This window comes from Eumetopias jubatus, unplaced genomic scaffold, assembly GCF_037043125.1.
Source record: "Eumetopias jubatus isolate StellerSeaLion01/CBP00866 unplaced genomic scaffold, mEumJub1_p1.0 scaffold_5, whole genome shotgun sequence".
Taxonomy (NCBI): domain Eukaryota; kingdom Metazoa; phylum Chordata; class Mammalia; order Carnivora; family Otariidae; genus Eumetopias; species Eumetopias jubatus.
The window spans coordinates 107,162,743-107,185,682 of record NW_028274811.1 but is presented as its reverse complement, the minus strand read 5'-3'; the positions used below and the strand labels follow the sequence as shown (position 1 = coordinate 107,185,682).

Here is a 22,940-nt window from a genome sequence, read left to right as displayed (position 1 = left end):
AAGCTCTCCAGAAAGGAAATCAAATCACACTAAAATAAAAATTAGATAGCTTTCAAGAATAGTCTTGTTCTTTCTTGTTGCTATTTTATTTTTTGGGGGAGGGGGAGGTTGTTGGTTTTTTTTTTTGTTTTTTTTTTTAATGCCCAGGGGCAGCTTCTCTGGTTCACAAAGTCTCTTGGACTCAGAGTCCAGGATACATTATTGGATGCCCCTCCCCCCACTCTTTTTCTGCGCTAAGTGATATATGATGGTACTTAATGGCTATTAAGTGATGATGGGTATTAATTGATATGATAGTGTTTCAGGTCATGGGCTCTGGTGTCAGGTGGGCCTGGGTTTGAATTCCAGCTTCTTCATTTATTGATGGCAAATTATGTAAGCTCTTACAGTTGCCTTTCCTCCTCTGTAAACCAGGGTAGGAATGATAAGTATTCCGGGTGGCTGTTGGGAAGATCATTTCAGAGAGTACAGATTTATCCCTTAGCACATCTCTAGCACAGACCGAACAGTCAATCAATGTGAGATGCTATTATTATATTGTTGTTGTTGTTGTTGTTGGAATGAAGGATCGCTATTGATTGTGTATAGGACCCAAGTTCACTGGTGACTGCTAATATTTCACCCCATTTTCTAAAGAAGGTCACTGGCAGCATTTCTATGCATTATGGCATTTTCTGTCTTGGCATTGATTTTGAATTTGGAACCAAAATCAAAGTGACAAATCCCTTTAATTTTTTTTCATTGGAGGTCAAAAGCCTTTCTTTCATTCACTAACTTGTTCGAGCAGGGTGGATAGTTACTGCATTCTGATGGGCCCTTGCAAGCTTGTTACAAACAAGTTGTCTGGTGGATTTAAACCTCTCTTCCTCTCAGGAAATGAAACTGCACCACTTCCACTTTACTGAGCCAGGCTATGTATCTAATCATTTACCATAGCTGAGAGCCAGGAAAAATTTGGTTCTGTTCACTTGATGCTAGAAAGGGGAAATCATTCTCCCTAATTTCTGCCACCCTGAGATAAAATATAAAGAGGTATTCCTAGATTTTCACCCTTCGATGTGAGTTGCGTTGCTTGGTGGGGGAGGAAGGGGAAGACAAATGAATGGATTCTATTTTATTTTAAGCTTTAAAATGGAAATCTGTACTACTTACTAGGGTGTCATTTAACATTCTTCTTGCCGAGGGGTTCTCCAGCTCACACTGTTCAACCACCAGAAATACATGGATGGGGGGGCAGGGGAGGTAGTTCTGATACCTTCCCCGCAAAAGTGAAGTGTTCTAAGACCTCTCTTGGATTCTTGGCTGTCCTGGGGGAATCCAGGAAGGCTGGCGTTTTTTCTTCTTGTTACACCAAGTCATTTTTTTTTTTTTTTCTATTTCTGCTTGACCTTTGTCTCTTTCAGGGCTGATACTTTGCAGGTGCATGCTGATCCAGCTATGCATTTTTAGATCTATTGTAATAGTTTCACAGTGGTTATCAATAGCCCCTCTTCTAAGAACCCACCCCCTTCAAGTGCCCCTCCACTACCTGCCCTGATCTCTTTCCCAGAAGCCCCTGCCCTCCCCCCACCAATCCTTTAACTAAAATGTTGACCCTGGGATGGCAGGAGACCTCCAGTCCTTGCTTCTGTTCTGCAGCAGCAGCTCCATTCTTGGTAAGTTCTCTCACCACACTGGGTGGCACATAGGTGGATGATACTCCACCCCAGTTTCTTTTTCTTTCGTGAAGACCATTCTGGCCTATTAAGCCTTGAGTCCAAATTCTTAGCAAGATAGGATCTATGTCTCCTTTCTTAGAAAGCAGGGTGGGCTTAATCTTCAAACCCTCCCAGGAGGCGAGGGAAAAGATTTCATTTCTCCTTTCTAGTGCATCATAGAACAAAGCAGTTAACTTTTCAGATTAAAGTTGTCTGAACCTCCTTCAAGATTCTGTCGGAGGAACTTGTTTGTTTTCTACAGAAGTGGGCTGCATCTCACTAAGCCTCCAGGCTGCTGGAGTAGTGGAACAGAATCATTAAAGCACTGGTGTATAAAAATGGGAGGAGCTTGATTATTGTCAGAACTGGAACAAGAATAGAGTTCTAGAGGTGGTGGACGGGATGACAAACTTCATGTGCAAACGGTCAGCAAGTAGGTGGGGCGTGGCCAGGGGAGCATGCTAGTAAACCTGCAAATTCAAGTGGGCAGGCATGTGAGGAAGGGACTTGCCAAAAAAAAAAAAAAAAATGGTACAAATCTTGGGGATCGTGCAAAAGGGAAGAGTGGGGAATAAGCCCTTTTAATATGTCATGTTGGAACATTATTTAATGGGCCACCCGTGGGTTTTTGAATTATCTAAGGGAATGGTCCTTTTGTTTGACTTGCCATGCACATTTGATTAAAAGCTCAGGTTTGGTGAAGTTATGGTGATAATTTGTAGACATTTGTCCAGGAGAGATGGTTTCTCTCCCCCAAGGTGATGATCTAACTGCTCTCTAGGACATAAACCTGTTTTGTACCTTTTCTTAAGTTAATTAATTTATGAGAGGTGGGGGGAATGAACATGTGCTCACAAGCAGGGGGAGGGACAGAGGGAGAGAGAGAATCTCAAGCAGACTCCCCACTGAGTGCAGAGCCCGATGCCGGGCTTGATCCTGGGACCCTGAGATCATGACCTGAGCTGAAATCGAGAATCGTACACTTAAATGACTGAGCCACCCAGGTGCCCTCCAATTTTGTATCTTTAATAATGTTATTGCATGATTTTTTTTCAAAATGGTGGTAAATACCCAATTTCTCTAATGCTCTTTGAGCCAGCTTACCCAGTAGATCGTTTCCTAGGGCTGCCATAACAAAGTACCCAAACTTGGGTGGCTTAACACAACAGAACTTTATTGTGTCATGTGGGTGCACAGCAGCCCTTGGTGTGCCTTGGCTTGAGCTGTATCACTCCAGTCTTTGCCTCCATTGTCACTTGGCATTCTGCCTGTGCCTTTGGATTGTCTTCTTATAAGGACATTAGTCACAGTGGATGAAGGGCTCCCCCTACTCCAGTATGGTCTCACTTTAACTAATTACACCTGCAATGACCTTGTTTCCCAGGAAGATCACATCCTGAGGTACTCAGGGTTTGGACTTCAATATATCATTTTAGGGGAAACAACCCATAGCAACCATCTTGCTTGTCCTCTCATTAATGAGTTAAATGATGTCTTTAGTATATGTTAATTCTGTGTTTATATGAGAATTGCATCTTGAACGTTTTGGAAACTGTGCCTTGACCATCTTTGGAGGTTAATAAGAATGTTGGCATGAAGGGCATGTGTGAGATCAGCCTGGAACACTTGTGGATATTGGATCTTGACCAGTGACTGAAGAGAAGGAAGAGATGTCTCCAACCCCCCTGTCTGGTCTGCTCAGCAAGAAGTAGAAGATGTGTCTCCCCGATACCACATATACCTCCCCCCATAAAACCCTTAAAAAAACAGGGAAGTTTCATTAACACCATCACTAGATTACTACATGAGTTTTATCGTAGGCTATTTATGTTTGTGGACTTTGCACAGGGAAAATAACCTTGTGGGTTCCAAACCAATAAAGTTCACAAAATGTGATGCCTTACCAAATTGCCTTGGCTCTCAAGCCTCTAGTCTCCACGGCTGGGGATGCTGACTTAGCTTGATCTCTGCTCTTCAACACACCTGCACATATGCAGGACCTTAGCCGGGTGGCCCAGGCTATTTCCCTGCTGCTCGACTACACTTCTCATGACTGAGTTTAGTCCTTGGCCTCCTAGCTCTGCTCTTTGGGGAGGTTCATCCTTGTATTCTTTGGCTTCTATGGCTTGGTCTCATATTCCCTGCTCCCAGACCTGCTGGATATTCATTGCTAGTAAAGTGTTCAGCACACATTAGAGACACAATAACTATTAAAATAAAGGAACAAGCAGGTTATGGTTGACCCAGATGCTGCCAATAATCCACTTGCTTCTTCAGACTCTTATCTTTGACATAGATCTTTAAGAATTGCCAGTTTCTCCTTGGCAGGCTTTTATTGCTCTCTTGAACTGAACTGGCCCAATCTATCCTTTGAGTTATGGCTCTGACACCTCTTTGAACTTTGGAATCACAGTGTATTCATAGGCTAACAACTGTCTAAATTGTTAATCCACTACCTTTGAAATGAACATCCTCATGATTCTCTAACTAGGAATGCATATTTGCAGAAAGCCAAGAATCAGCATAGACTAAAAGGCCAGTTTTCCTTATAGATTCAAACTTTGGCAAATTCTCCTCTTTAATGATTTTGTTTTGCTTAAGTTCAAATATTTTACTCTTTGGTCCACTTAGAAGCTTGATGAGTTAGTTAATTAGAACCACATATATTATAGACTCTGAGAGATTTAATTAGAATGTGCTAATGTGTAAAATCAAATGTGCACCAATGATTTCTTAATTTTTCCCAAGTTTAGATGGAATGAATTACTGGTACTTACCATAACTTTGGTGGTGTTGTAGAAATTCTACATAAAGTAGCAATTAGATTCTCTGTTTATTACATACTATATTTATCTTCAGGTTAAGATATAACAGTTGGAAATCTAATACAGTAATTATTTTGTGGCTTTTGACAAGCTAAATATTTACAGAATTGTAATTTAGTGTGAGAATATAGCCTGTCGTTAGCATGTCAAAACATGTTAGGCTGTTCTTACAACCTGTTTGTTAGTGTTAAAACCCAATTAGTGTATAAATTAAATATATTTTTATTGAGTGTATAATCAAATGTGGAACTGAAAGAATTTTTCAGACTGTTGATGTCTAATGAACCTAGGTGATTTAGTATCTAGTCAACTGTAGCTCTAAACTATAATAATTACTTCAATTGTTAAGTTTTTACTATTACCATGTAGGGATTTGACAAGCATTGTGCTAAGTGCTGTACATACATCATATCATTTAATCTTTGGCACAAACTTGGGATGGAGGTACAAATTTAATACCTATTTTACAGTTTAGAAAACTGAGGCTCTGTGAAGTTAATTTAATTATCTAAGTAGCTTGCAGCTTTCATGCAGATGGTCTAAAACAAAGTCTGGACTTGAACCCAGAGTTGCCTGATACCAAATCTCATGTTCTTAGCTATTACTCATTACTGCCCTTTCCAGAAAATGCTGTTTGTGATATATATTGTTATGGCTGGTTTTATGTTTATAGCTCATTCACATAGTTTCATTTTGCTGTGTTTCATTTCTTTACCAAACAGAATCATGATTACCCTGCATATCTTATGAGAAAGACATTAAAAGTATAATGATTAAAAATATCCATCTTTATGCATATTTACCATGTTGGCTTTTTTTTTTTTTTAAGTAAGAGATTTGGAATGAAGAAGGAGAGAGAAGGAAATTAATTTATCTGGGGCATCTATTGTATTCCAGACATTGGACTAGATACTTCACATATTAAATGCCTATAATGGCCTGCAAGCTTTGATCTCTTATCCAAACCCTTCGTGTGTTTCAAAATGTAGAATTTGTTGTTGTTGTTGTTTAGAAAGGTAAGACAATATACATATCCTACTGGGATCTTGGGCAGCACCCTATCATCCCAACATGAACTTTTTTGATGTCAACAAAACACGGGAAACATATCCTAAATGGAATAAATAAAGACTATCCTTGGTGCCATTGTTGGTTCAGGTCAGTTTTACAGTGAGACGAGTTCATGTCAGGTCAGGTTTGCCACCAAATACGTTCTGAAAACCTTTTCTTTTTAGAGCTTTTGATTTCAGAATTGTGGACTATGGAATGTGGGTTTGTATTCTCCACACATAGGTCAGGCAACTTTGGCTTCAGTGACTTATGCTTCAGCCACATGGCTCATCAACAGTGGAGCAAGAATTTGAACCTAGATCTTGTTCAAATGAGAATCTCCATTTGATTGCCATGGTCTCTTTTTTAAAAGTCCTTCCAGTTGCAGAAGGGAGAAGTAATAGTTTGCTCCAGTGCCATGCCCTTGTGGCCCTGAGATGCTAAGCCAGTTCAGCCCTCAGGCTGGGGTTTTCCAGGAGATTCAGTGATGTGAGCACAGGATCAGTATTGTGCAAGATCTTGCTCATCTCCTCTGATTCTGCTGATGACCTGACCTGTGTGTGCCCCACCATACTCTGTGCATTTCTTGCTGATATGCCAACCCTGGAAGAACACACAGATATATGGGCATGAATAGATTCTTTCAATTATGGCCTAGGCTTTAAATTAAATTGGACATTTAGTTAATAATTTTTCCAGCTAACCAGTAATGGCTCTGATCTCTCCTGGGTTATAGTGTTCTGTATCTTATCACCTTGTCCCACATTTCTCTTTCTCAGAGAGTGCTGGGCGGTAGGAGTTTGGGGTGTGGCCTCTTTCAGTACTCAAATCTTAAGATGCTTACAAATCACCTGGGATCCTGTGAAAATGCATTAAATAGATCAGTAGGTGTGAGACATGCTTGAGATGTTGCATTTCTCATAAGCCCCCAGGTGATGCTACAGGTCGGTGGACCACACATTGAGTAGCAATGACTTAGGTTGACTGAATGCAAGTTAGGTCAAGTAGAAGTCCTCTGTCCCCTTGGTCTCCAAGGCAGAATTCATCATTTACTAGTTTGCTCTGATGGGCATGGTGTTAGAGTCACTTACCTGGGCTTGGCATTGGAGTCTTTGGTTAGTGTAATTTGTATCCTTGTCTACCTTGCCTTGGTAAAGATTTCGTGAAGCTTTATGGCTGGATGGGCCCATGTTGGCTCTTATTTGCTAAAGACCCCCAGGTCTCCATGCTGCCTCCTATGAACTCACTCTTGCCTTAAAGAGCAGGCATTTTGCCCTATCACTGACTCTCAACTTAGAGTTCATGCCACTAGAGAACTGAAGGTGCTTTGAGTTGGTAAACTAAACCTGTCATCTGAGCACAGTGAGCTACATGTTTAATTTGATGTAACTACATTTCAGGATTTTAGAGAGAAATTACAAAGAATCTCTTTCAAGTGTATCATATTGGGTGGAGTGTCAGAACCCCCGTCCCCACCACCCTGCACAGATCTCAACTTAGCTAAAATACCTCCACACCTCAAGGTGCAGAATCGAATAGTTACGGCAGAGGCTGCGTCCCATAAACCAAAATATTCACTGCGTGGACCTTTAAAGAAACAGTGTTTACCCTGGTCCATACCATGAGGGGCATGCATAGGCTGAGTTCTCTAGATGTAGTGTTTGATACACTAAATGAGAACTCATCTCCATAGTTTTATTTTTAAATGTAAAATCTGAATAATATTTAAATCCTTCTCTGTAGTCTTTTTTTTTTTCTCCTGTAAATCTGGACTTCTCACCAGGCAGTTGCTTTGAACTGGCTAGTACAAAGGTCACATACATGGGAAGGCAGAAGACAAAAGCACATTAATGACTTTTAAAATATTGCCCCCATTTATAATAAACTCTAGCTGTACCCCTGGATAGGTTCCATTCTTATTGTAGATACAAAAACATACCCCTCTCAAATATATTTAACCTCACAAGGAGGTGGAGCTCAATTATTTAGTGTTTACTGAATACCACATTAGGAACTGGAGGGAGGAGAGAGATGTCACTGTCAACTGTATATGTTATAAAAACCATATCTATTTCATACTTTTATTTATATCTGTGTGTCTGATTTCTATTTGCTCCTTTTACCATGGTTCTCCAGGTGTTATATACTCTTTTAGCAGATAATCATTTTTAAATCAAATAACATAGTAAAAATTATATCTGTTATCTATAGAGAAAGAGTTTTGGACTTAGAGTTGACAAGAGATTATGAGCATTTTCTTTTTCTTTTTTCCCTCATGACTGGAGTAGATTTTATTTCTGCTGCCCAGACACTGGAAGGTTTACTCTCTCAAGGGGCAACTCAGTGGTGAGGTGACTCCCGTCCTGAAGAGGGCTGACGCATGCTAAACTTGGACAGATCCAGGTTGAGGTCTAAGAAGGTGTACGGGGTGTAGTCATGGTGCTGAAGGTTCCTGTACATGGTGTTGTCGAAGGGCTTGGTGGGGCCGGTGGCTTGAGCAGGCTCCTGTGTGTCATCCTGCTCTTGCAGGCGAGGCACTGGGTCTTCAGCCATCTTGTCCTTTCCCTCAAGGTCCAGGCCTGCGGTCTTTTCCACGAAAATGCCTTCGTTACGAACAGGAACTGGCTTCAGACGTTGTACTGCTAACTCACCTTCCAAAATCTCCTCTTTAGCCTTCAGAATTCCTCCTGTTACCCGCTTCCCCGAGTTTTCCTTGTCGAACAGGGGAAACGCCACCTTCCCATCACCTTCCAGTACTTGTTTTTCCAAATGTCTTTCTCTGGCCTCAGGAGGTGCTTGCAGGGTCCTGCAGCTCTGGTTCTTTCTGACAATTGCACAGGCGCTGGGCTGCCATCCGGCTGTGTAGACACGGTCAGGTAACATTTTTTTAACTTCAAGTGGCTTTTGGCTTTCTTTATCTTTTTCACTTGATCTGAATATTTTCTCCATTTGTTTTTCCTTTACATTTTGCTTCATAAACTCTTTATCTGCTTGTAATGTGGGTGTTGTGGTTCTTGGTTTAATGTCTTTTCTGTCCTCTATTGGCTTCACAGTGGGGCCCTTCTTTGCCTGATGGGCCCTCTCTAGAGGGGCGAGGTCTGGCTGTCCCTGCTGTGACCAGGTCTTCTCTTTTACTGATGTTGCAATTTTGGGGGCTCTATTTTCAAGGGAATGGGAGGCCTGCGGTGTTGGAAGCCCTCCTTTGCCCCTGCTCATCATCTGAGGATCAACCTCGGAGCCTTACCCCCCTGGTCAGACTCTGAATCGGAGGAGCTAGATGAAGAAGACGATGAGTCATCTGTCCCTCCCCTGCTCTCCTGGAGAGCTTTTGAATCCAAACCCTGTTTTCTGAATGGAGGCAGAACTTTTTGAGGAAACTCTAGCGAAGTCTTTCTTTCTTTTTTTGTTTTTTTAAAGATTTTATTTATTTATTTGAGAGAGAGAGAACGAGAGATAGAGAGCATGAGAGGGAAGAGGGTCAGAGGGAGAAGCAGACTCCCTGCTGAGCAGGGAGCCCGATGTGGGACTCGATCCCGGGACCCCAGGATCATGACCCGAGCCGAAGGCAGTCGCTGAACCAACTGAGCCACCCAGGCGCCCCTCTAGCGAAGTCTTTCTTGACAAAAATTCTGGAACCCCTTCATCTGTGAATAGCATGCTAGCATTGGGACTGGGACTAGGGCTCCCTACCATCTCGCCGTGATTCACAACTGATGGGTAGGAACTGGCTGAAGACAAATTTTTAGACCATTCTGCTGCTGTTGGGGTGGCTAGTAGCTTGCCCCTCTCCTTTGATTCCACTACATTTTTTGGTGGACTTTGCTTCTTGGGATGCGGTGGCAGTCCCTTTTTGTTCTTCCCTGATTCTTCAGCATCCTGGACTGTCCTTGCCGCAGCAGAAACAAGACCACCATGATGGTGACACGGGGGAGGGATGGCCGAGGGCCGGGCGGGCTGGAGCAATCATGAGCATTTTCCATATCATTCGGTATACGTGAAAGTTGATTCTTAATGGCTTCATAGCATTCCCGCGTAGAGATGGCCATGCAGTGCTTTTCCATTGCCCAATAACTGGACATTTCTGCATTTTTCACATGTTCCTGTCTTCCTTCATGTTTGATTTAAAATCAAAGTGAGATTTGAAAATTTTAAGGCTGTTAACATATAGGAAATTTTATTCAAGAGACTTTGTGTCAACTAACTCTTATGTTAGTGTGTTTAAAAGTGGAACACTATCTGTTTGCCTTTTAAATTTTTGCCAATTTAGGGCACCTGGGGGGCTCAGTCAATTAAGCATCTGCCTTGGCTCAGGTCATGATCCCTGAGTCCTGGGACTGAGCCCCGAGGTGGGCTCCTTGCTCAGTCGAGAGCTTGCTTCTCCCTCTTCTTCTGCTGTTCCCTCTGCTTCTGATCTCTCTTTCTCTTTCTTTCTATCAAATAAATAAAATCTTAATTTTTTTTATTTTTGCCAATTTAATGATGAGAAATTGTATCACTATTGGTTAAACTTTTATCAGCCATAACTGATAGGTTTTTCTCAGTTTTTTATTTGCCCTTATTTTTATTTGTGGTATTTCTTTTACAGACAGCAATCTCTTATTTCTATGTCAGATGAATATTTTCCTTAATGGTTTTATCATCTATCCTTATTCTTTAAAAGACATTGTTCATTCTTAAGTTAGATCGTTGTTCTTTAGTATTTTTCTTCCATTTTATGTGTGTGTCTGTTGTCATTTGTTTCTGTTTACTTGTTTGTACCTGACATATGTTTTGGTTATTTTACGAGATAAAGATCCACTTTGATTTTTTTCTCAAATTGTTTTTCTAAATGCTGGAACAATTTTAGAAAATTGTTTGGAAAATTGTTCCAGCATTACTTATCAGAAGTATGACTCCTTTGCCAAGAGATAGAAATTCCAACTTCAACATATGTGTTTATAGCATCTTTGGGGGCCCTTTAGGTCTCTTTCTTTGATCTGTTCCTCAATCCGTGGAGTGGTACAAGACTAATATTTTACAAGACTAATATTTTAGAACTTTAGGATGAAATTCAATATAGGTAGAGCATAACTCACCTTGTTACTCTATTCTTTCAAAGCTTCCCTGGCTTGTCTTACTATTTATTTCTTCCAGTGAAATATGTAATCTTTTTTTTTCTTTTATTTGAAATCATTTTAAATCTCTAGAGAGTTACAAGAATAGGACAAAGAAGTGTATGCCCTTTACCTAGATTCAGTTTTCTTTAGCACTTCCCCATTTGCTTTATTACCCATATGCATGTGTTATTATTTTTTTCATTTGAGAAAATGATGTGATTTTTTTATCATTTGTATTTTTCACTTAAGGTAGATTGTATATGTCACACCCCTTACTATTTCAATGCTTACTTTCTAAGAACAAGGATATTCTCTTTTATAATCATAGTATATAATTTATCAACTTCAGGAAATTTCGTACACGATCTTTTTATCTAATCTGCACTCCATCTTTCAGATTTGTCCCAATTTGTCCAATATTGCCCCAATAACCTCGTTTATAGCATTTTTTCCTCTAGTAGAGAATCTAGTCTGAATTGTTACATTTGTCTTGTCTGCTTAGTCCCCTTCTGTCTGGAACAGTTCCTCGGGTCTTTCTTTGGCTTTCATGAGATTGACCTTCTTTGATGAACACAGGTCGGTTATTTTCTGTTTGCGTTTGGGGTTTGAAGATGGTCCCTCATAAGAAAGATTCGTGTGAATTGTGCAAGACTGTTGAATCACAGACTTGTACCTCTGAAACAAATAATATATTATATGTTAAAAAAAAAAGAAGATAGCAGGAGGGGAAGAATGAAGGGGGGAAATCGGAGGGGGAGATGAACCATGAGAGACTATGGACTCTGAAAAACAAACTGAGGGTTCTAGAGGGGAGGGGGTGGGGGGATGGGTGGGCCTGGTGATGGGTATTAAAGAGTGTATGTTCTGCGTGGAGCACTGGGTGTTATACACAACACTACAGCAAAATCTAATGATGTGATGTATGGTGATTAACATAACATAATAAAAAAATAAAAAAAAGAAAGATTCATGTTACACATTTCTAGTGAGAATACTATGTAAGTAATGTGTTCTTTCAGCATTTCACATTGGGGTCACATGATGTGTACCTTCCCTTCATGGATAATATTTATTGTGGCATGAGTCAGAGTATTGTCCATTTCTCCACTACATATTCAGTGCTTTTCCCTTTGCACCCAGGAAGCATTCTTCAAGGGGACACTTCAAGACCTTTATCTTTGATGATTCTGGTCTGAACCAATCTTCACATGGTTGCAAACAGTGATTTTTCTAAACCCCACTCCCTCCATTATTTATTAGCTGGTACTGGAGCAGAAGGATGAGCCCTCACTTTTATTTGTTAATTTACCCATTTGTTTTCAATGTGGACCCATGGATTCTTGTTTAATAAGAATAATCAGTAGGTTAAAATATCTTAGTGATCTTAATCATTTTGATGCTAAATTTATCCCAGACTCAACCAGTTGGAACCAGTTGAAGGTGATTCTTCTGTTCTTTTGTTATGTCTCTGTCAGTCTTTGAGCACGTATTGTTTCTTAATAAGGTGGACATGTATTGGTGATCATGAAAAGGCTTCATGTTATATTGCTAAGTGAAAGAAAGTAAGGTACTATATATATATATATACATATATATAATATTTTACCATTATGAAGAAAAGGGGAAAAATAATATATATATATATATATAGCCTTATTTCTTCACAAGGAAATTCTGTAAAGATAGCCCTCAAAAATATAGAAAGTGGTTACCCACAGTTGACAGATAAATAACCAATTAGAGACAAAGGTGGTAGTGAAATTTTTATACCAATATCTTTTTTACACAATTATTTTGAGTCATATGAATGTCTTAACCTTTGGAAAAAATATAAATTACAACGGTTAAAGCATTTATCTTCTCTTCTGTAATAACTGTTCAATCAAATACTTTATAATAAAGTTTCTTACTATAGGCTGACCCCAGAAATTGGAAAAAATATAAAATATACCTTATTAAAAGTGTCTGGGGATACATATAAATTACGAGGCTAAAGGATACAGCTTAAGGAATACATTCAGTAGTATTATAATAACATTGTGTGGTGTTAGATGGTAGCTACACTTGTAAGAAAAATATGTATGGGTAATATTCATTGCAACAGAAGTAGTTAATGATATTGGTACTCTAGAAAGAGATATATAATCCTACCTAGTTAATTATTATTCCCCCAAATAAGTGTGTGATAACAAAGTTGATTAAGTTGTATTTCTTTATTTCCATGAATTTTTTTGAAATCAGAGCATATATTTTTCTACATTCTGGCACCAGATGTTCTAGCTCTGGAGTCAGATATTTCTTCAAAGAGTCCTGGTTTGGGGAACGTTATTTGACAAACAAAATCTGGCTTCTGGGTGGCTCATTAATACTAGGGCATGATTGCTTTCAAGCTCATTCAAAACCAGTTCAGTTCTAGAGGTTTCTTACTTTGACAAATCACTGGTGTCTTCTAGTACAACAAACTGATTTTTGAAACAAAAGAGGGTCCTTAGAACACTTTCTTTTTCACATATTTTAATCTCCCTTCTTTCACAGTGAGAACCCTGATCCCATCATTAACATATTGACTAATTTGCTCAGTTCTATAATCCATGTAAAGTAGTTTCAGAACCATACCTCTATGAAAACCAAACCTTCTAAAAAGAATTCAGTATTTGATAGCAGTTATTTTTTTTTCTTTTCACTAGATTGAAGATATATGTCAAAGTACTGTGTTGAAAATTACCTAGATTTGTTTTCTTTGCTCTCTCTTCAGTGTTATTATTCATTTAAAATGCAGTTGGGGTTCATTTATTTCTGTTTGTGTTTAGTTTTAGTGTTTTATTTCCCTTCTTGCTGATTTAATTTTATTTTTTTGCATATGTAGATTATTAACATGATTCTAAAAGTCAAAAGTCTACCAGAAAAGGAATAATTTTGAAGGGTCTCTCCATCCCTTATCCTTTCTTATCTGTAGCTCACCGCCCCCCAGCCCTTGATAGGTAACCAGTTTGATTGGCTTCTGATTTGTTCTTCCTCTATTTTTTTTTTGGAAAAATAAGCAGATGCACACATTTTCTTATTTTCCTTTGTTTCTTACACAAAAGTATTCTATCATTTATAATCTCTTTAGTTTGCTCTGTTTACTGAAATATATCTCGATAATTATCCTCCATGCAGTTCATGGAAACCTTCCTTCATCTTCCTTATGGATACTGTGTTCCCCATTTGTGTATGTACGATAGTTTATTCAACTAATCACCTGTATGGGCACTTAAGATAATTGTCAACATTTTGCAATTACACATAATGCTGTAGTGAACGACCTTGTACATACATGCTTTTGTATTGTTGGAGATGTTTGTTCAGGTGTATTTTCAGATATGTGATTGCTGAATCAAATAACAAAAGCATATAGAGTTTTATAATACATGTGTATATTCTCCTCTGTTGGGGTGGTAACTGAATTTGCACCATCAGTATATGAGAGTGACTCTTTTCCCATGGCCTTACCAGTAAACTATACTGTCACACTGAATTTTTGCCACGCTTACGGTTGAGAAATTTGCATTTCTCTTATTAAAAGTGAACTTGAACATCTTATGTTTAAAAATCATTTTGAAATCTTGTAAAATATCTTTTGCGTTCTCTACAAAATTTGTTTTCATTTCCTCAATTTTTTTCTTCTATAAGAAGTTTATTTGGTAAATAATCTAATTTTAGAAGTAAAAAAAATTCTGATTTTTTCCCCCAAATTAACATTGACACTGTAAATAAAGTTATTAATATTTCCTCAGTGTTTAAAAATTATAAATGTTGAAAAAATAGTAATGGGGTATTATTGCAAATACTTTCTCCTAATTTTTCATTTGTGTTCTGACTTTGCTTAGAATGTTTTTTTTTCTGCATGAGAAAAATTTTCCACAGTTTTATTGAGATATAATTGATACATGAAAACTTTATTTTGTGTACTCAAATGCACCAATCTTTTTTATTTATTTTTATTTTTTTTAAAGATTTTATTTATTTATTTGACAGAGACACAGCGAGAGAGGGAACATAAGCAGGGGGAGTAGGAGAGGGAGAAGCAGGCTTCCCACTGAGCAGAGAGCCCGATGTGGGGCTCGATCCCAGGACTCTGGGATCATCATGACCTGAGCCGAAGGCAGACACTTAACCACTGAGCCACCCAGGCGCCCCATCTCTTTTTTTTTTTTTTTTATTGAAGTATAATTGACACACAGTGTTACATTAGTTCAGGTGTACAACCAGTTCTCTGGTTTATGGGTCTGTTTCTACCTTTTGTTTGTTCATTTGTTTCATTTTTTTAGATTCCACATGTAAGTGAAATCATATGGTATTTGTCTTTCTCTGCCTGACTTATTTCACTTAGCATTATACCCTCTAGGTCCATCCATGTTGTCACAAATGGCAAGATCTCATCATTTTTTTATGGTTGAGTAATATTCCAGTGTGTGTGTGTGTGTGTGTGTGTGTGTGTGTGTGTGTGTTATGTGTGTACATGTAGGTTGTTTCCATATCTTGGCTATAATGCTGCAATAAATAATGCTGCAATAAACATAGGGGTGCAGATATCTTTCCAAATTAATGTTTTTGTTTCCTTCAGGTAAATACCCACTAGTGGAATTCTTGGATCTTACAGTATTCCTATTTTTGATTTTTTGAGGAACCTCCATATTTTCCATAGGGGCTGCATCAATTCACATTCCCACCAACAGTGCACGAGAGTTACTTTTCCTCCACATCCTCTCTGACACTTGTTACTTCTTATCTTTTTGATACTAGCCATTCTGACAGGTGTAAGGTGGTATCTCATTGTGGTTTTAATTGGCATTCACCTAGTAAATGTTGGACACAAAGCTAACATTTAAATATTTTAAAACTTTTTAACCTCAGGAAGACTGGAATATGTATAATTTTGCATCTCATAGCAAATTTCCTTTATATGGACCTACTTCAGCATTCATATGTAGAAATTTGCTTTTTTTTTTTTTGTCACCAAAGCACTGATGGCAGATAAATAGAAAACTTAAATCTTAGCAGTTGATGCTGCATAATATTTCTAAGAGTTTCATCGAGTTGTAACCATGTAATTTCATTTACCTATAATTCAAAGGTTCATTGTCTTTTTTATGGGAAGAAAAATCTGTCAGACCGGGAAATACATAATGCCCACAGAGAGACATTAAAATTTTCACTGTAAAGACAGAATACTGGATATTAATCCATCACCTATTTCCCTAGCTCATTCTCATTTGACACATTTAATGAAAATCACTGATGGCTCCTGGTATCATAAACTAATCTCTAAAACAAAACATAGAAGTTATAATACCTGCATATTTCACGTTGAAAGAGTGATGAAAACTTCACTTGAGACATTTATTTTGTGATTTCAATAAGCATATTTAAAATTTTAGCTCGGGAGCAGTAAATCACCGTATGCTCTGTTCCTTCCAGGCTTGGACTCAGAGCCTTGGATGTTGACAGAATTAACATACTAATTTGAGCTTTTCCTGGATGTTTCAGTTTAACTTTTGATATTTTTTCCCAAAGACTTAAAAAAAGCCTTTCATTTAAAATGCATTACTTAGGGAACTCTTTTAATGATCTCACTTCCTTTCATTAAACAGGCAAAATCACATTTCTTTTGAAAAATGATATCTGCCCAGAATTTGATTATTGAATGGAGATCAGTAATTTGGGGATGTATGGAACATCTTTGGGGAATTTGGGAAAGGAATCGCCAACTCCGTTCACGTGACTAATTTCTTTAACACTATTTTATTTATTTATTAATTTGAGAGAGCAAGAATGAGAGAGGGAGAGAGCACATGAGAGGGGGGAAGGTCAGAGGGAGAAGCAGACTCCCTGCTGAGCAGAGAGCCCGATGCGGGACTCGATCCCGGGACTCCAGGATCATGACCTGAGCCGAAGGCAGTCGCTTAACCGACTGAGCCACCCAGGTGCCCCACGTGACTGATTTCTTATGAAAACAACACAAACATTCTATCAGGGAGTAAAGCTGAAGCTGTACCCACAGGGCAGTTGTAAAATGCAGGGGAAAGCCTGGGCAACTTGGAGCATTCTAATTGCCCGACTTCATGCTTTGCGCCCTCCACGCTCCTCACCTCGTACCCCTCCACATGACCATCCCTAATGTGCATCTCTGATCCTCTCATTCCTTTCTTCCCAGATCTTTATAACATCCCAACACCTACTAGACAAAGTCCAGATGCCTAGATCTGCCACTTACAATCCTACACAATCAGCCTGTTTCTTGTCTGCAATCTCATATCCTGCCACCCGTGCATCTTCTCTGACTTTTTGCCTCTGGGACCTGCAAACTCTTACCTCTCCTTCTGCCAGTCCACCTCCATGCCCATGTGCCTGCTCTCTCCTTAGCCCCCAGTTCATTCCCTTCTCAAGTTTTCCATCTCCAATCCCCCAAGTCCCCTGCAAAATAGTCCCTGATTTTTCCGACTAGATGGGCCCTACTCTATGTGCTTATTTTTATATTATTTCATTGACATGAGGATTTATGTTGTACATAGTACTTTATTCTTTACTCTTTCCATTTAATACTATTTAAATATCAACTGAGCATGTAAATCTCTTTCTCATTTTTTAATATGCATATCTTTATTCAATGATTTTCAAGAATAAATGAGGAATGCTATTCCTTTTTTCTCTCCTTAATTAAAGATGAAACTAAAGCCTTAGAGAAAATTGAAGGAGCTGAGAAGAGGGCTGCACTGTTCCTTAGTTTTCAAAGGGCTCACTTCATATTTTTAACAGCCACATTCTAACAGATCACATGGGCATGCCATAATTTAATTAACTGATCCAATCATAATGGATATGTTAGTTGTTCCTAGTTGCAGTCTTTTCAAAAAATTCATTAAAAATAGCATCTATTGTAAATAGTCTTAAATGTGTGTATTGGAGAACTTTTGCAAGGGTTATCAGTAGGATTAGTTCCTGGTAGTGAGATTATTTTCTATCTTGAATTAATGGTTTATGATGGTGTCTCTTCACCACCATCCCCTGTCCCAGAGGCCTGTTGGCTTCTTGACTGTAGCGTGAATCATGCTAATGATGCTAATCGTCATCATCCTACATTTATCGATCAGGCTTTAGGCAGAGTTGCTTTATAGATGTATGCCATTCAGTCCTCAGAACAACCCGATGGTGTTGGCGATTGTTATTTTCATTCCACGGATGAGGAGACTGAAGCTTCAAGAAGTGAAGTTACTTGCAAAAGGAGGTTGTATCTGGACTGGCTTCAGGAGGCTGCTGGTGAACTCACTCACTCACTCGGAACCACAGTGCACTCCTCACTGTGACATGTTTGATCAGTGATTATGCCTAGAACAGAACAAAAGGCAGACTTGCACAGAAAAGAAAACAAACGTTGTTCATATAAGGAAAAAGCATTTCTGCCTTCAGCCACAAACTGTTCTAGCAATTGTATTGGTTATTTTCCTTGAGGGCATTTATCTTCTGGAAGAAATCACTTAAAAAAATCTGTTTTGTGTTTGGTTAATACCTGTGATTCCATGAGTATATCTCTGTGTAAACAGTTTATTTGCAAGTTTTTAAGAGCAATTCTAACTATATTTTTTGATAGAAAAACAGAGAGAGGGAAGGCTTTTATGATTAAAAAAAAAAAGTTTGACTAAGCCATTCCTTCATTTCTGAAATAGGTACCAAGCTTCTATTATATGCCAGTGTTGTGCTACCAGCGGGAGGAACAAGCAGGAATAGAAACATCTGGAACAAAAAGTAAAAGTTTAAATACACGTGTGGATGCACAAGGTGATCAAGAGTGCTTTTCAGAGAGCATTCTGGAGCATCGGGGACACTTCCTCTGGTCACACGAGAGTGGCAGTCTGATGTTCAGGGGTTTGAGAGTGACCCCGGTCTGGCTGACGTGAGTGAGCTGGCAGTGGAGGGTGGGGGGGGGAGGCTGGACATTGGGAACAACAGGAGCCGTATGTACAAAGGCCTGGCGTGGGGTCTGGGCACATCTCAGGAACCAGAGGAAGGCGTGCGATCTCAGTACTAAGGTTGAGAAGAGTGGTATAAGGAGAGGGTGCCTTTGGGCACTGCAGGCAATGATTTTTAATATAGTAGCTTTATTGACATGTAATTCATATATCATACAGTTTTGCCCATTTATAACTTACAATTCGATGGTTTATAGAGCTGTGCAGCCATCAGCTCAGTCAATGCCAGAGTGCGTTCATTACCCCAGAAGGAAACCGGTACGCGTTGCTTGTCATTCCCCATTCCCACCTACTCACTCCCCCATCCCCTTGCCACCACTAATCTAATATACTTTCTTTCTCTATGGTTTTGCCAACTTTGGACATTTCGTATAAATGGAATCATGCAGGATGTGACCTTTGTGTCTGGCTTCTTTCACACAGCATCATGTTTTCATGTTTTCAGGATCCACCCATGTTACGGCTTGTAGCACTGCTCCTTCCCTTTTTATTTCTGCCAAATAATTACTGAATTTTATTGCCGAGTAAATGTTCGTGATGCTTTATCTTTGTTGTTGTATAGTGATTTCAGCAGCTTCTAAAATGCCTCAGAGACCTGAAGTCCTAAAACAAACTCACCTTGAAGACAGTCAAAACGTGAAATTATATCCTGGTTATTAATTGTTATTCTTAAAATATTTAAATACCATGCAATAGAATTATTGCAAATTGCCAACTGTGACCTCTAAAATAGGATAATACATTTTTTCTCCTTTGAAGAAATTATAACTCAAGCATTTTCAGTGCTTAATTATTTGCAGTCTTATCAGAATGTAAACACGACACATTTTATAACTTCAATTAAAGAACAAGGGTTTACATAGTATTGATTTACTTTCTCAATAATGGATAGAAATTTGTTTTAGGGACAGTCTGTAGGGAATTTTTTGTGGGCAACATTTGAAACTTATTCCTATTGGAAGAAATAAGTGGAATAAAGTTACCTTCTAGTAAATGTTTTTAATTGTTTTAGAACATAATACTGTAATCTTGCCAGGTTTTTTAAATTTCCTCCATTTTGGGAGGAGGGGTTGGTCATGCCAAAATAAAATGATAGAGGTAGAATCAGACAGTAATTACTTTTCTTTCCTTGCTATATGAAAAACTCGCTCTGGAAAATAAGCTTCTGCTGTCAGATTACTATGAATTGCACAGTGAAAAATAATAGTACAACAGTATACTTTGCCACCTCAGCTGTCACTTCTTTGTTCCGTGGCTAAAAAGCTCATTGTTTTTCCCTAAGTGCAGCCTGGTGGGAAGAGCACAAACCTTTCTGAGAAAGAGCCAGGGGAAAATAGAATTTGAATTATGACTCTTTGCCCACACACTGTGAGGCTTTGGGCAAGCGGCTTAAGCTCTCTGAGCCTCTACTTCCTCACCTGTGAATTAGGCATGATGACGTCTCTATCATGGGATTCTTGGAAGAACTAAATTAGATAGCATCTGGAAGCAAGCAGCCGTGTGCCTGGCAAACAATAGGATTTCACAAAAGGGCTGTTACTAAATAAGGAAGATTTTGACTCCACGGGACACAAATGGTACTTTAGTTGTTTTAGGTCTTGCCTTCCCTGTTAAAATAGTGTCCCTATGTTGCCAAGCATTATGCTTAATATTCCTGTTACCCAAGCAATCAAGTATTGACATTAAAGTTAAAATTAAAGTATCACCATTAAAATTAGAATATGAGCTCCAAGAGGCCAAGAACTTTTCTGCCTTGTTAAATGCTGCCTACAGTTGAGACTTGAGTAGGTAACTCAGTAAATACCACAGAAATCAATGAGTTGTGCATCTACTGTGTATCAGGCTCTGTGGTTAGCACTATGGATGATGTAATAAAATGGCCTAGTACCCGGTCACTGTTCTCAAGCAACTTGGAACACAAGTTTGAGTGGTATTAGCTAGGCTCTTTTAGGGATTGAGATGGACTCAAGTTACCCAGAGGAAGTGTGAGAACGTTCAGGCAGCTGTCTGAGAGCAAGGGGCCATGGAGACCTGGACCGTCATTCAGGATGCACAATGTATCTTTAACTGTCTAACAAGGTGGCTTTGCCATACTCACGTCTTCTGTCTTCATCTCAGCTTCCACTCTGATTGCAATTGCTTCTTTTGTTGATAGCACTTACCTGGCTATCTTTCTGATTTTGAAGCCTCTCAAAAGAGAAGGTCTAGCTGGCTGGTGGGTTAGAATCCCGTGTAGAACATCCCTGTAGGAAGGGTTCTCAGGACAGGTCCCCTGTGGTTTGATGCTGCTGACTTTGGCTTTCCCAGTGATCATGATTCAATTAGCTGTGGCTGAGGTGGGAGGCTCTGGGTTCCAAGCATGGCAACTTGAGTATTGGGAGGGACAGGAAGCCTAGATATTTCCAGGCTTTTTTCTGCAGATGTGAATGGATAGCTATCAACACAGCGTAGTTTGAGCTAAATGTCAAGAGACTGAGACAGGCGGTGCATGCCTTGTAGAGAAAATAGCCCACCAGGGTGAGCAATCAGGGAAGAAGGGGGTAGAGTGTAAATCACAAGCTGCCATCTCATGCCATGTGGTGCCCTCAGGATGCATTCAATAAATGTTTGCTAAGTGAATTGTTGAAGGAAGAGACATTTGGGCTATGGTATTGAGAGAGTTAGTAGAGGAGAAAGAAGCAAAGAGACTTGAGATTTGAGGTTTCCAACCTACTTGGCTGATTTTTAGTATCTCTCTTCCACTTTTGAGTTGGCTGTCTGGATTCTCCCTTTAATCTTTCTTGCAGATTGAGGTATATTTGTTATTTAAAGAATCTCAAAATGCTACAACCGTGGTTCCTGGGAAAACTATGTTAGATGGCATAGTGATTCCCAAAGTGTTTCCCTGTAAGTTTTCTGTGTGAAATTCATTATTTTTATAAGAATAAGGAACTCTGTGTTCAAATGAATTTGGAAAAAAAATGCTAGGATAGGCTATGCAGTGGTAACAAGTTAATCCCCACATATCAGTAGCTAAACTTGGAAAATGTTTCTTTCTTACTTATGGAAAGTCTGACGTACCTGGAGGCTTTCTGGGGAAGCTAACTTCTGTGTGTTGACTTAGAGGTCCATGGCACTCCCATCTCATGGTTCTGACATTGTAATAGCATGGTATTCATGATCTCCTCATAGAAAATAAGATAGCTGGAACGTGACATCAGAGCTTTCCCCTGCCTTAGCTTGGATGGCACACCCAGGCAATTTCATTGGTTGGAACCAGTTCGAGGACTTTGCCTCATGGCAAGGGGCTGAGAATCTTTCTTTGTCCAGGAAAGGTAGGAAAACCCACATGTGAATGAGTGCTATCAATCTCTACTCTTCTGAGTCAAATTGTATCATATTTTCATAACTGCAGGGAGGTTTGTTTCATTTTTGGAGCTTTGAAATGGTAACCTACCTTATCCATCTTCAGGATGGGTTCATTCTTTGCAGTTTTTCCCAAATTCATTTGCACGTAGAACTCTTCCTTCATGGAACACCTTGCAACACTGTTCTTCCATGGAACATACTTTGATCAACATCGCAATAGATAATTTATACAGGCCCTTTGTCACTGCTGCTCTGAGCATCAATTCTCCTCATCTCCCTTGTAGTCTTATTTGTAAAGCTTTATTATCATGGAAATTACTCTAAGTGTGCTACTTGCTACTAAAATTCTTAGCCCAATCTCAATGTCTGCCAAAAGCATGTTCGGAAAGGCAAAGCAAACTGATGGAACATAGCAGAAGTGATTACTGGGTGGGTGACAAGGAAAGAATTGCCGTCTGCTGGTAGTTTTGTTCATGTCGTTTTAACAGCCCACTGGCCCTTTATTCTAGAAGGATAGGAGATGAAAATATTATCACTCATGTGAAATAACAGCTGTCACCAAGTCTCTTTGAACTGCTAAGTGACATCATTATCTATAGAGTAAATAGTGGAGACGGTGGCTCAAATTTGGTTGGGCTTTCAATTCATCCAAGAATAGCTGAATTCCTGATAAATCAAAGTTCCATCGCTGGGCTCTGAGGAGGGCACAAAGAAATATATAACTTAGTGTTGTGTGTGGTAAGCAGCAGTGAATACTTATTGCTAGATGGATAGTAAATATCAGTCAACAGCTGTTTATTGAGGATCTACTCTGTGCCCCAAACTGTAGTCAACTCTAGGAATATGTTAGGGAGCAAGAAATAGACATGGTGGTAATTCTCATAAAGGTTACAATTTCTTAGAGACACATATTAG

The 22,940-nt window shown here is 39.2% G+C and overlaps 1 protein-coding gene across 1 annotated transcript; it reads right to left on the bottom strand.

Annotated features, from left to right (window-relative positions):
* Positions 1-7,912: 7,912 nt before the first annotated feature.
* Positions 7,913-22,188, bottom strand: LOC114211880 (uncharacterized). Its single transcript, XM_088023186.1, is given in 4 exon segments — positions 7,913-8,811; positions 8,814-8,951; positions 9,163-9,526; positions 22,114-22,188. Coding segments are annotated over 4 exon segments (1,476 nt in total).
* Positions 22,189-22,940: the final 752 nt, after the last annotated feature.